Source organism: Sebastes fasciatus, chromosome 5, assembly GCF_043250625.1.
Source record: "Sebastes fasciatus isolate fSebFas1 chromosome 5, fSebFas1.pri, whole genome shotgun sequence".
NCBI classification, from domain to species: domain Eukaryota; kingdom Metazoa; phylum Chordata; class Actinopteri; order Perciformes; family Sebastidae; genus Sebastes; species Sebastes fasciatus.
In genome coordinates, this window is record NC_133799.1 from 7,621,752 (window position 1) to 7,634,369 (window position 12,618).

At 39.2% G+C, this 12,618-nt stretch overlaps 1 protein-coding gene across 1 annotated transcript in view; it reads right to left on the minus strand.

Annotated features, from left to right (window-relative positions):
* The window catches only part of fcho1 (FCH and mu domain containing endocytic adaptor 1), a 67,358-nt gene that overhangs the window by 36,580 nt on the left and 18,160 nt on the right, over positions 1-12,618 (minus strand). The window contains exon 2 of the mRNA XM_074634854.1: positions 12,114-12,164. Coding sequence (XP_074490955.1) covers positions 12,114-12,140 — 27 coding nt within the window. The 5' untranslated portion in view covers positions 12,141-12,164. The remainder of the gene's footprint in view (positions 1-12,113; positions 12,165-12,618) is intronic.

Sequence of the window (12,618 nt, forward strand, 5' to 3'; positions counted from 1 at the left end):
ATATTTGTATCTTCTGAGACAAATGTCAAATCTAGTGTTTTCAAAAGGTCAGTTCCCCCAAAATGCAAAAAAAAGGTACATTTTTAATGAAAGATGTTGTATAATTATCCTGTGAATTATTTGTACAACGTTTCTGGGAAGACATGCTGGAGTTGAGTTTTTCAAATGTCATGTTTCAGTGTTGTGAGCACCACAAGTCAAATTCTGATCATCATCATTGTATCAGGGTGGTAGCAGAAATCTGATCTCATACATCTTAATGTATATCACAAACTTTAGTAGATGAAAACAAAACTATCTGCAAGATACCACAAGCAATAAGTGAGATAACTTGTTTTCTTCTTTTTGTTATGATTTGCATGGACTGACCCTTTATGCTTCTATATACCATTATGTTAATAACACAAATACGATGTAAGTTCTGACATTTTTAAAAATGGTCATGTAAAATAAGATGATGATAAATGTTGCAGCCTTGTTGAAGCAAGTTCATCCGGAAATAGAACCGTCTGTCACGTAGGTTTGATTTAGAGAGTTATTGTTAAGCTCAATTACACTGAATACAGCATGACACACCCAATATCAGTTGTTTTCTCTCTCATCTATGCTCAATCTCATTTTCTTCACCTTAATGTTATTCATTGGAAGGCGCAGTTGGCAGACGCCTTTTGTTGAAACTCTACCCTCGCCACAGAAAGGTGAGCTGCCATCTAAGCCTTCAAAGCACCACACAGACACACACCTGCCTCTCCACAGCACCTGTCCAACACTGCTAGCAGGCTAGTCTGTCGGCTGTATTCAAATAAAGCTTGGCCACAGATCAAACATTTTTATAATGCTCAAATGGTTTTGCAAACAGTATTTGATAACGAGTTAGTAAGAAGTCTTGTTGAATATTTGAAAAGGCAAATATGAGCAGTCTGTGCTCTGAGCGATATTGCATCAGAATTTTAACTGTTCAGCATATTATATTTACCTTTTTGCAAATGCTCTAATATTCACTAAAACTGCTCACAAAGACTCCATCATTATCATAACTTAACATAAAGTGTTTTCCAATTGTCGACATCCCACAGCCATTATATGCCAGTTTTGACACCCCTGAAGTTGCCAGAATATTTCATCAGAAGTGTTTGTCAGATGGTCAAAAAGCTTCGTTCGGAAATTCCCTCCCCCGACACCTCTTCACACCCACTTCACACCATCTCTTTTTTCATTTGTCACACAACTATTTCTGTCACTTTCCGTGTATACGACCGAGTGCAACACTATGAATGTCTTCCAGGAGAGACTGTGCGTGGTTATTATCCCCATATTTAAACAATATTGTGTCTCCCTCACAACAATGGCCAGCTTTCCACCTGCGCTCCGGTGTGGCCATTTGGAACAACTATAAACACTTTTCATTTCCGGCATGGTCAACATGTTGTATGAACCACTTCTTTTCTAGTGTAACCCAGCCCTAAAATACAGCATATTTCAGGGAGAAACACGTTGAGTTAGAGAAATACACACAACTCCTGTTATTCTAAGGCAAACTTTTCCAGCTTTGTCGATGATCTCATCAGATGAGGACTGATGAATCAAGTGTTGGCTGAGAACTACAATATTCAATGCTCGCTTAGTGTCTTTGTCCTTCACTGTGTGGTCCATGGCAGTAGCTGACGGTGCCACTGCTGTCACATGACATCAGGGAACAAATAAATGAACCAAATAAAATAAATGCAACTTTCAGTTACTTAGTATGATCTTGACAAAACTTTGAATGATTGTGTTTTGTTTGTTTTGAATGAATCCCAATGGGAACGGGGCTGAGTGCCACAGACCGGGAAGGAAAGTCAGACATTTTTGAGAGACGGACAAACCCACTGTTGTCCTTTCATTCTGTGATTCATTGACAATGACATCTATAGAATATCACCAGTCTTATCTTTTAAAAGCAATGAATATACCGTTTATAGATTTATGAATAACTCACATAAAAGTATATGTATTGCCCCATGTCGAAGACTTGAAGAAGACAGAAAAGTCCAATCAGCTTTTAGAGTCTGGCTCATTGTATGGGAACACACGATTCAGACTTGCAGGTGCAACAAAGTGAAGTTATCAGAGTGTGACCACACTAACAAGTCCCTCTCCTCTAGTCTCTGATACAGAACTACGATCGTGCGTGTTTAAGTGTGCATGTTCTTGATTGAGCAAACAGCTGTGAGTTGCTACTTGTGGATGTTGAGTCATGCCAAACATTACATGAGAGCCGCAAACCCACCGATAGTCTTCTTCAAGTGTCTTCAAGTGTCGTAATGTATTCCTTAAAGCCTTCAGTGAATGAAAATCCCTCATGTCTGATATATGCAAACCCCCTCTCCACTCCCATCTTGGTGATCTCTTTTTCATCAATTAAGTTGACCGTTTTGGTCACGCACGATGGAGCCCATTACCATGACAATGAGGGGAATGATGGGAGAGGAGAAGAGGAGTGGAGGGGGGTGTACGGGGAGGTGTAAAATCTGTACAGGGACAACTTTCTCATGAAGACTTCTCAAGACCACTGAGAGCTGTGGGGGATCGGTTGAAATTTGTTAAGGGGGATGGTAAGCAGCAGGGAAATTATCATTTTATCTCAGTAAATCTTACGCCAACATTGCTCTGTTAAGAGGTTAGGATCCCTGGTTTTCCCTCCCTTCCTCAAACTGTTTATTATTACGGTGGTCATGGCCACTAAACTTTATGAGCTTTAAAATCAGGTGTGCTGATCTTCACTCTCAAATCTCAAAGCAAAACAAGTTTCAATGCATAACATTTGCAGTATATTTGACGTCCAAGCATTCCTGCTCCAAAACTCTTAAAAAATGCGAATCCAAGGCCTGGCAAAGGTCTTCAGGAAAAAACATATTAACATGGGTCAACAGCTAGGTTCATCCAAGGGTCAGTTCTTTCAGCACACTTCAAGCACTGCAGGCCTACATGTGTTGTGGAGACACAGTCTACTCTAACTTACTAAAGCCTTGAAATTAGGGCTGTCAATCGATTAAAATATTGAATCATGATTAATTGGATGATTGTCCATGGTAAATTGCGATTAATTGCAAATTAATCACAAATTTTTTTATCTGTTCAAAATGTACCTCAAAGGGAGATTTATCAAGTATTTAATACTCTTATCAACATGGGAGTGGGTAAATATGCTGCTTTATGCAAACATATGTATATATTTATTATTGGAAATCAATCAACAACACAAAACAATGACAAATATTATACATAAACCCTCACAGGTACTACATTTAGCATACAAAATATGCTTAAATCATAACATGACAAACTCAAGCCCAATAGGCAACAACAGCTGTCAGTGTGTGAGTGTGCTGACTTGACTATGACTTGCCCCAAACTGCATGTGATTATCATAAAGTGGGCATGTCTGTGAAGGGGAGACTCGTGGGTACCCATAGAACCCATTTACATATCTTGAGGTCAGAGGTCAAGGGACCCCTGTTTAAATGGCCATGTCAGTTTTTAACCTCCTTCCAAATGTACAATGTACAATCTGTGCACCAATGGGCGTGTTGGTCTCAAAATGAGGTGTGGTCAGGCACATTGTTATCTTGAGGCAGCAGAAAGCGATTGCACCATTGACCAACCAAAACCTAGTCTAAAGTCTGGTGTAGTATTTTCCTGCTATTTAAAGGGCACATTATTCAAATTGTAAGATGCACCTACATACACAGATTCACAACGGAAACACTTCATTTCCTGCATTCTGATGAATTTCTATGCACCTATTTGGTTAAATTTATATTATGCCAAAAACACAACTATAATTAATTTTATAGTGTAAAGACAACTCCTTTACGCCTTACTTAGCACCCAGGTTATGCACCATTTAACCTTTGTTGAGTTGGACACGCCCTAAATGCACTTGCGCCATGCACTTTAGACCATGCATGTAGATCGATTAAATAGGGCCCAAGGTCTCAGAGGTGCAGAACTGCTGTTATAAAATGTAACATGCTCCCTGTAGTAAGACAAAACTTTTCAAAGCTTTACTAGGGGACGAGTAAAACAGAACAAGTCCTGCAAATCTTTCTGAAAATTACAGTATCTTTGGCACACAGAATTTTAGATAACTGATCAAAAAAGCTCTGTATTCTATACTATCTGAGCCAATTTTCCATCTCAATCATTGTGTTACGTGTGTGTTTTTTTCTTTCTAACTGCTCTCACTTGATTCTAATTAGACGCATCTTCAGACTTCCCCTCAGGCTTATATGAAACTAATTACAGACGGTGAGGAAACCTCCTGGGCTGAACTAAACTCTAAACTGCAGGGCCTGCTTCACTACAACGAACATCTTCATCTGTATGTTTGCCTTAAATGTCTGAGTTGTGCGGTCAACCACAAAAGGGCAGAGGGAGTGAGGGACCAGAAGGCAATAAGGGATCTCAGCTGAAGTGTCCTCATGAACTAAATGTACTGGACTGCTACAAACATTTTAACCAGAAAAACTGGCTCGGTTTTCGCCTGACTGGATGAACGCTTTACTCACTGAGCTGTCAGTAGTTGGTTTGTTTCTCATTTTCAAACTTGAAAAATATGATTGATGTTTTTAGAAACATCATAAATGAATTTGAGGCATAGACAGCCATGTAAAAATGAAAAAAGACAAATGTAACTACGAAAAAAGAGCACTGTAAAAAGTGTGTTGTGAGTAACATAAGATCAGACTGTAATGGAAGACTTTTACCTGACAGATTAGGACAGCATGTACTCTCTAACTCTGAGAACACACACGAAGCGAGGTGCAGACCAAAGTCAAACAAGCACAAGCATATAAAAATCTAATTAGGAAACAGGTTGCACATCTCTTCTACAACATCCTGAGGGAATAAACTTTGGATATTCAAGAAAACCTGCACAACCTGTTTGTCAATTTGATTTTGAAGGACAGTATGCTCACCAGTAAAACGGCTGACCTTAGCACAGAAGGAGGTGACACTCGTTAATCTAACCGATGCTTGGTCACCGCCGTATACTGAAGATGCAGACTACATCAAGGACTTAATCTAAACCCTCACTCATTCCCAGTGGTGGAAAGTAATTACATTTACTCAAGTGCTGTATTTAAATACAGTTTTGAGGTATTTAGAGTATTTCCCTTTATGCTACTTTATACTTCTACTTCACTACAAGACATTATTGTACTTTTTACTCCACTACATGTATTTGATACTTTGAGTTACTTTGCAGATTCCGAATAATAATACAACATATAATCCACAAACAAGTTATGATTATTATGGATAAAGATGAGACCTTATTGATCTCTTGGTGAAATTCACAAGCTAACTAGCAGAATATATAACAAATAAAAGCCCCACCTTTACCAGCTGCAATATTAAAGTACATATTAATACAACAATAACTGTAATTCAATAATATAACATACATTATTCTGAAATGGGCCATTCTGCATAAAAGATTGAGTACTTTTACTTTCGGTACTTTAAGTTTATTTTGATGCTAGTACTTTTGTACTTTTACTTAAAGGTGCAGTGTGTAGGATTTGACGGCATCTAGCAATGAAGTTGCAGATTGCAACCAACTGAAGCCTCTCCTGTGTGTTTAACTTGGAGCGCTACAGTGGCCAATGCAAAAACGTGAAAACGCGAATGGCCCTCTCTAGAGCCAATGTTTGATTTTCCATTCAGGGCTACTGTAGAAACATGGCGGCTGACTGCATGAAGAGGACCCGCTCCGTATATAGACCTTAACAGCTCATTTTAAGATAAAGACATAACGATTCTTAGTTGCAGGTGATTACACACTAAAGAAAACATACTTATTAATATTATATTTCATTTCTGCCAATAGATCCCCCTAAATGTTGCACACTGTTCCTTTAAGTCAAATTTTGAATGCAGTACTTGTAAGTATTTCTGTAAGTACTTTGGTAAAAGATCAGAGTACTTCTTCCACCCCTGCCCATTCCTAGTTAAAAAAGTTGCGTCTTCTCCTTCTATTTTTTGCTTTGTGGATTTTCTTTCTTCCAATTTTAAAATATGTGTGACCAGGAAAGTGAACTGCTTGGCTCAGGCTTTGTAATACAGTGTTTCATTCTCTGGCAATATCTAGAGCGGTGCCTTTAGTTCTGGCTATTTGTCAGATCTGCCCTTACAGTCCGTCTGAGACTGGATCCAGTGTCTGAGGACATTCCTGCTCTGTAATACGGCCCTTCAGTCATATGAAACTAAGGTACTGAGCAGAACAGAGCAAAACTGAAACGAGAAAAGACAAAGCTGGAATTATGCTTCACGGGTTTGCACATAGGCAAATGGTATAACTACGAGCGGTGCAGGAGACCAGCCCGACGCGCTTGACCCTTAGATGCGAACGACAAATTAGGGACTGCTGTTCATTATCAACTACTAGACTGTAATATACATGTAAAGGTAGCAACTGTCTATAACTAGTATGAAGTATGAAAAGCCACATTCACAGCACAGCCATTATGAACTGCTCCTCATACTGTATCTAAGTTGTTTAAGACGACTGCTGTATCTAAAGTTCAGATCTAACTGCCAAGTAGACATTTTAATTTCTGCATGAGACAAGAGCATTTTTGGAAGTTAACATTGTGTTTTGCATTCAGTTTCTTCAGGTTTGCTCTCTTAAGTCTTATTTCCTGCAGAAATAAATCTACAATTCGACATGTCCTGCACCCTACCAGCACCCAGCTGTGTCAGAATAAAAATAATTCAATAAAATATCATTCAGGTGTTCGTTTATACATATATTCAAAAACATAATTTGTATCTTACAGCATGATGAAGTAACAGAAATGTTGCAGGTGTGTAATGAATATAGAAATATAAAAACATTGCATTTAGTTTTGAGATTTTCACTACTTTGCTGGTTTTAAACACATTTCATTAGCAATATGTGACTAATCTCTGACTGTATTCAGGCATCTTCCTTCATTAGTGTGATCACAATACTGGAACTTCTAACCTTGATAAAATACAAAATATCTATATTCAATACGAGTTTTGGTACCGAGGGGAAAAATTGACACAACATTGAGGGTTGCTGTCGGAGAGAAGAGAGAGCAGAAAGCGCCGCTGGTACCCGTGTATCGATACTGTAGAAAATGAGTATTGAAACCATTTCAAAGATTTAGTATCGCTCTATATCAATACTTCGATATTTTTGACAACACTACCCTACAAACCTAAAAAGGATTTTTGTTTTTAGTCTAATGTTTTTACCTGGGTCTCTATCGGGCCAAAATTGTCACAGGTAAATGATTTCAAATGTACTTTCTATCACACCAATTTCAAGCTGCAAATAGATCAAAATACAGATTACAAATATGATCCAGCTCTGTATGCCACACAAAGTAGCTGCCATATATCGGGCAGCTGTCAAAAGTAAAGCTGAAAACATTCCAGCCCTGCATCAGACAGTATATCACCGAGCCATCCAGCCAGCCGACTGACCGCTCTCTCGGTGCTGCTGTGAATTTCGCTGACTCATAGAAAACTTTTTCTGCTGACTGGGCAGGTCGAGCAGACCGAACGGTCCTACAGCAGAGAGGTGTCAATAACATCAGGAGCAGGTAGCAGCGGCCTGTCATCATTGATGGATCTAGACTAATTTGCTGTGTGGGCCGGTCTGAGAAAATCACCTCTGCTGGTTTTTATTTTGCCTGCTGTGTTTCGGAGGAGGAGGAATGGGCCATATGGATGCTTCCTGAAGAGATGCACTTGATTTCTGTAATTTTAAATGGTGATAATCTGAATGACATTGATATACACTATATCATGATATAGTTAACATGATTTGACAAATTTTTACCCACCGCAAGCTGTCCACAATCCTTTCATGCTGAAAGTGTCCTATTTCACTCATTATACTCCGTCTTTCTTTTTCACACTGCAACAGGAACACAAATACAGTAACCCTTATATTGATTTATATCTTGGCTTTTAATCTAACTTGGCACAGAACAGATTTGTGAGGAATGACCGAGAATGAAAAGGGTGGACGTAAAGGACAGAGGAGGAGGGGAGGAGAGATACAATTAGAGAAGAGGCAGAGGCAAGCGAGGGAGGGACACATGGGGATAAGAAAAAAAGTTTCCCTCTGCGTGTTTACTGTTCTTCACCTCGAGAGAAAAACCCCATTACTCAAAGTGATGTGAGGGCAACATTGGCATCATTAAACAGAGAAGCAGGCAATAATAAAAACCCACTGGGCGTTGTTGTGTTGCTATGCACACAGAGCTGTTTTTAAGAACATAGAAAACAACACTGTATACTCTACAGCCTCAAAACAGAACGGCTTGCTGATCTTTACTTTTTTGAGAAAGAGTTCATTTAAATCCCCTTAGATATTGTGCAGACTCACAACAAGGACTTTTTATGGTCTATTCACCACTGCAGAGAGAGAATACAAAGTCTGTACTGAGAGGAGAGATGGGAACATTATTAAAGACCTTTCTACAGGTCACCTTGATAATGGATCCATTTTTCAGTTGCGTGGCTTTGATTTCCACCAACTAAAATCCCACCAGAATGAGGCTACAGTGAAGCAGTGCAGGCACAAGAGCACAGTGGTGTCCCAATCAAAAAGAATCATGTTACTCCCTTTACGCTCTTATGTAAAGCAATGTGATTCTCAAATAAATCTCACTGAGTTTCTGTGGATAAGTGAGCTTCACGCTCATCGTGACCATAGAAGCATCCCAAAAGAGTGATGCATGAATTAGTCCCACAACCAAGGCTTATTGAAAGAGACTGGGACACAGGTCTTGAGCTATGGGGTATAACACATGCGCAGTGTAACTGGAGCTGCGGTCGTGTGTTGCTATTGGCTCAATTTTGGCAAGTGCAGACCAGATTTTACTGCGCAAGTGTTGTAACCCAAAGATACTACGCAGCAATGACGCTGGTGTGAGTGTGTGTGTGTGGCCCAACCTGCCCACTGGCCTAGACAGCGCTTCAATTGTGTTTTTGCATTTTGATCTGGATGGAGTTTTTGTTTTTAAAACTGTGTTTGTGTGGTGAGGATTTTTTTTTGAGAACAAAAGAGGAAAAACGCAGTTTACAAAAATGCTTGCATACGTGTGGACTAGATCTAATACTGTGCATATTTCCAGGCTATCAAAGTACCCCACAGTAAACTTGGGGCCTTTGGAGCCCATAAGAGCCCAAAGCCCTCGGCATTTGTCCACTTTATTGGTTGGTTATCCCTTCTTGACGAGAACCAGTTTAAGTATCACAGAGCTTGCGAAAGACATTTTCCTCTATCATATATAAAAAAACAACTACTGACCTTTTCCATAACCTCTCATGAGGAAACTCTGATGTGTTGCATAAAATTCCAAGAACAACTAAGCAGCACCAATCCTTATAAATAAATTCTATTCCTAAGACTTAACGGTGCCTTAAATTACTAAGCATGTACTTAATTATAGCCGATGGTCCCCCTGTGGGCCATGACCACAGCTCTTATATAGTTAATGGGAAAGGACAGCGTACTATGTATGAGGGAGTTTTGTGAGCCGCTGTGAACGTTCTTGAACCAAAGAAGACGAGGCTGTGTGTCTGCGCTACATGTTCCCAAGTGTCTGTGTTTTCCAATTAACTGAAGGGTTGATTTGTATTACACAGCTATTTGTGTCTGAAGGAAGGCTGGGTGGGAAACATTAATATGTTAACACATGCAGGCACACAAAATAACACATAATAGCTTAAATGATCAAGAAAATGTAGCTGTGTTTTGGAGGTAGGCACTGTGACAAAGCCTACAATGTAATCTTCTCTGTGATACAGAAGCAGCAGTTCTCCGACCTCGTCTTCCTGCCTGGCTGAAATTCTGCTGCATGTCTGCTCGCTTCCCTCCCTGCTGCCAGTTTGCTCTCATTTTTTCTTGCTTTTTCCACTCGTCTCTCTGCCTGCAGACCTGCTTGCCCACAGCACAAAGACTGCAATATCCAAGGATCATAGATGGATGTTTAACAGGCTAAAAAAAATATCAAAACAGCACAAATAGGCTACAATTACTAAGCTCACAATATTATTCATCCATTGAAACGTACATGCGTCCATAAACCAAGAATATTAAGTACCAGCTTAATTTTAAGATGCTGGATGCAGACATTGATGGACAGATGAAGAACTCCACTCCTCCTCATCATCTTTGCCAAAAAACTGGATACAGGTTCAACAAGGGCAAAAAAACATTTTATAAGAACCTTAATATTTCTAAAAACCCTCCCGGTTAAATGTGCTCATAATGTCCAAGCTGTATCTCATTTCTGTGTCTGAATTAAAACTCTTAGTGCTTCATTTCATAGTTCAACTGCTAAAATATTACTGGGGACTTTTCTAAGTGTGATGAGGTAAGGCAGAAAAAGTAGGGCACACCTGAAATAGATGTACCAGGTGTGCCCGGACGGAGCGGAGAGGAGAAAGTGAGGATGGAGAAGAAAATGAAGGAGAGAAAGAGACCTTGTAAAAGCTGACAGAGTCACTGAGGGATGAAAGAGATTTCCCTTCTCCACTTTCCACGTATGTGGAACGTTGCTAATGAGGCTATTAATTAATTACTCCACAAATTAAGCTAAATAATGCCATAATGAAATATTATTGCTACATTGATTTACAAGATTATTAATCAAAAGCATTTTCTAACACAATATTATAAATCCTCTTTGTGAGGTTCGTATTGCATTAGAGAGGTGTTGACTAAACTCTATAGTAATTTATTTATACAGTTAGAATATTAATTAGGGCTGTCAAAGTTACCGTGATAACGCGTTAGGAGGATAAGTAACGCTCCAAACTTATGCAAAATTTTGGCATAACAGACATGCCCACTTTATGATAATCACATGCAGTTTGGGGCAAGTCATAGTCAAGTCAGCACACTGACACACTGACAGCTGTTGTTGCCTGTTGGGCTGCAGTTTGCCATGTTATGATTTAAGCATATTTTTATCCTAAATGCAGTACCTGTGAGGGTTTCTGAACTATATTAGTCATTGTTTTGTGATGTTAATTCATTTCAATAATAAATATATACATGAGCATCAAAAAGTGTCATGTGTTGGCAAGTGGACATTGAATGCATCATCAACATGAACATGAAGCAAATTTTAGATGCAGCATACAAAGTCAATGGAAAGACATTATTAGGTGGGAATTCGCCCATATCCTTGCGAGTTGAAACTGTTTCAACCCGAGCACAATAAATAATAAATAATAAATAATAAATGTTGCTGTCTGAAGTCTGAACACACCTTCAGGTTGGTTTATGTCTTCTTTGATCAGATATTTCCCAATCTAAATCAAGAACCGTTTCTAACTTTGGATTATTTTGTTTTGGTTAAGCCTGACACATTGAGCAGTTTGTTATATTTTGTTCAATAAAAACAAAAAAAAGTTAAAACGTTTGACAAAAAAAACCCTCTTTACACAAGGTGCATTTATTGTTTTTTTCCTGCAACTTTAAACTGCACAGCCTTCATCCCCAGATAACGTTTGATTGTTAAAATAAATTCATATTCCCCCCAAACTAAGTTATCGAAAAAAAAAGTATTGTTATTGAAACTCAGGTATCACATTGGCCCTAATGACAAAACACTTTGTACTCATATTAGGAACCACAGAGTAAGTATAAAGACTTGAGCTTCAAGAATTTCTCTGAAATGATCGCTTATAACAGCAAGTTAAAAGCCTTTGCTTCAGAAAATACCATTTTACAATATTAACACTGCAGAGAGTGACATTATTTCTGCCTACAAGAATTATCTGAATGACATTGCTCTCCATGTAGCAGGAAATAATAAGATTTCTGAATACAAAATCAATCTCTATTATTTGCAAGTGAGCGGAGGAGGGAGACAGCCAGCGCTTCCTGTGCATACCCCGCGAGCAGAAGGAATGCTTGGCTGAGAATATAAATGAAACGCTCAATGGCTCATGGCTGTGATATTAACAGGTGAATAAGTAATATGTGGCTCAAGGTGTAAAAGATATTGTAGGCATGTGTCCGTCTGCATCATCTCCATCATTATATTGAATCATTTCAAGGTGGTCACACTTACCCAGAAGTTGTTCTTAAAGAAGGCCATCTTCACTCAGAGATTCACAGCGATCTATAAAGGGGGTGGAGAAAAAGAAGTATTAGAGCGGGAGGTGAGATTAATACTTTTCTTTTTTTAATCTGCCTGACCTCAATTTTCTCAACATCACAGTGTAGGTGCTTGGAAGAATAACCCCTAGGGATGCCTTTTGGGTTCCTTGTAACAATCTGTAAAATGTTTATGTTCAGCCTTTTCTCTGCCCTCAAACTGCAGCATTAAAGTCTCTGTGAATTACACATAAACAAGCTTCCAGAGCGTCCTGACTTTATAAAACCTCCCTGGATACCTTCAGTGCAGGAAGGGAGGTCCAGAGGGAGGACAGAGGAGAGCTTAACAAATGACTTCAAAAGGATAAACTCAGAGGATGGAGGGAGCCGAGGAAGGAAGCGGGGAGGAGTAGTGACAGGGGAGATGGGGGAGGAGAGAGAGGGGATACAGGGGAGGAGAGATAAATCGATGGAGGAGG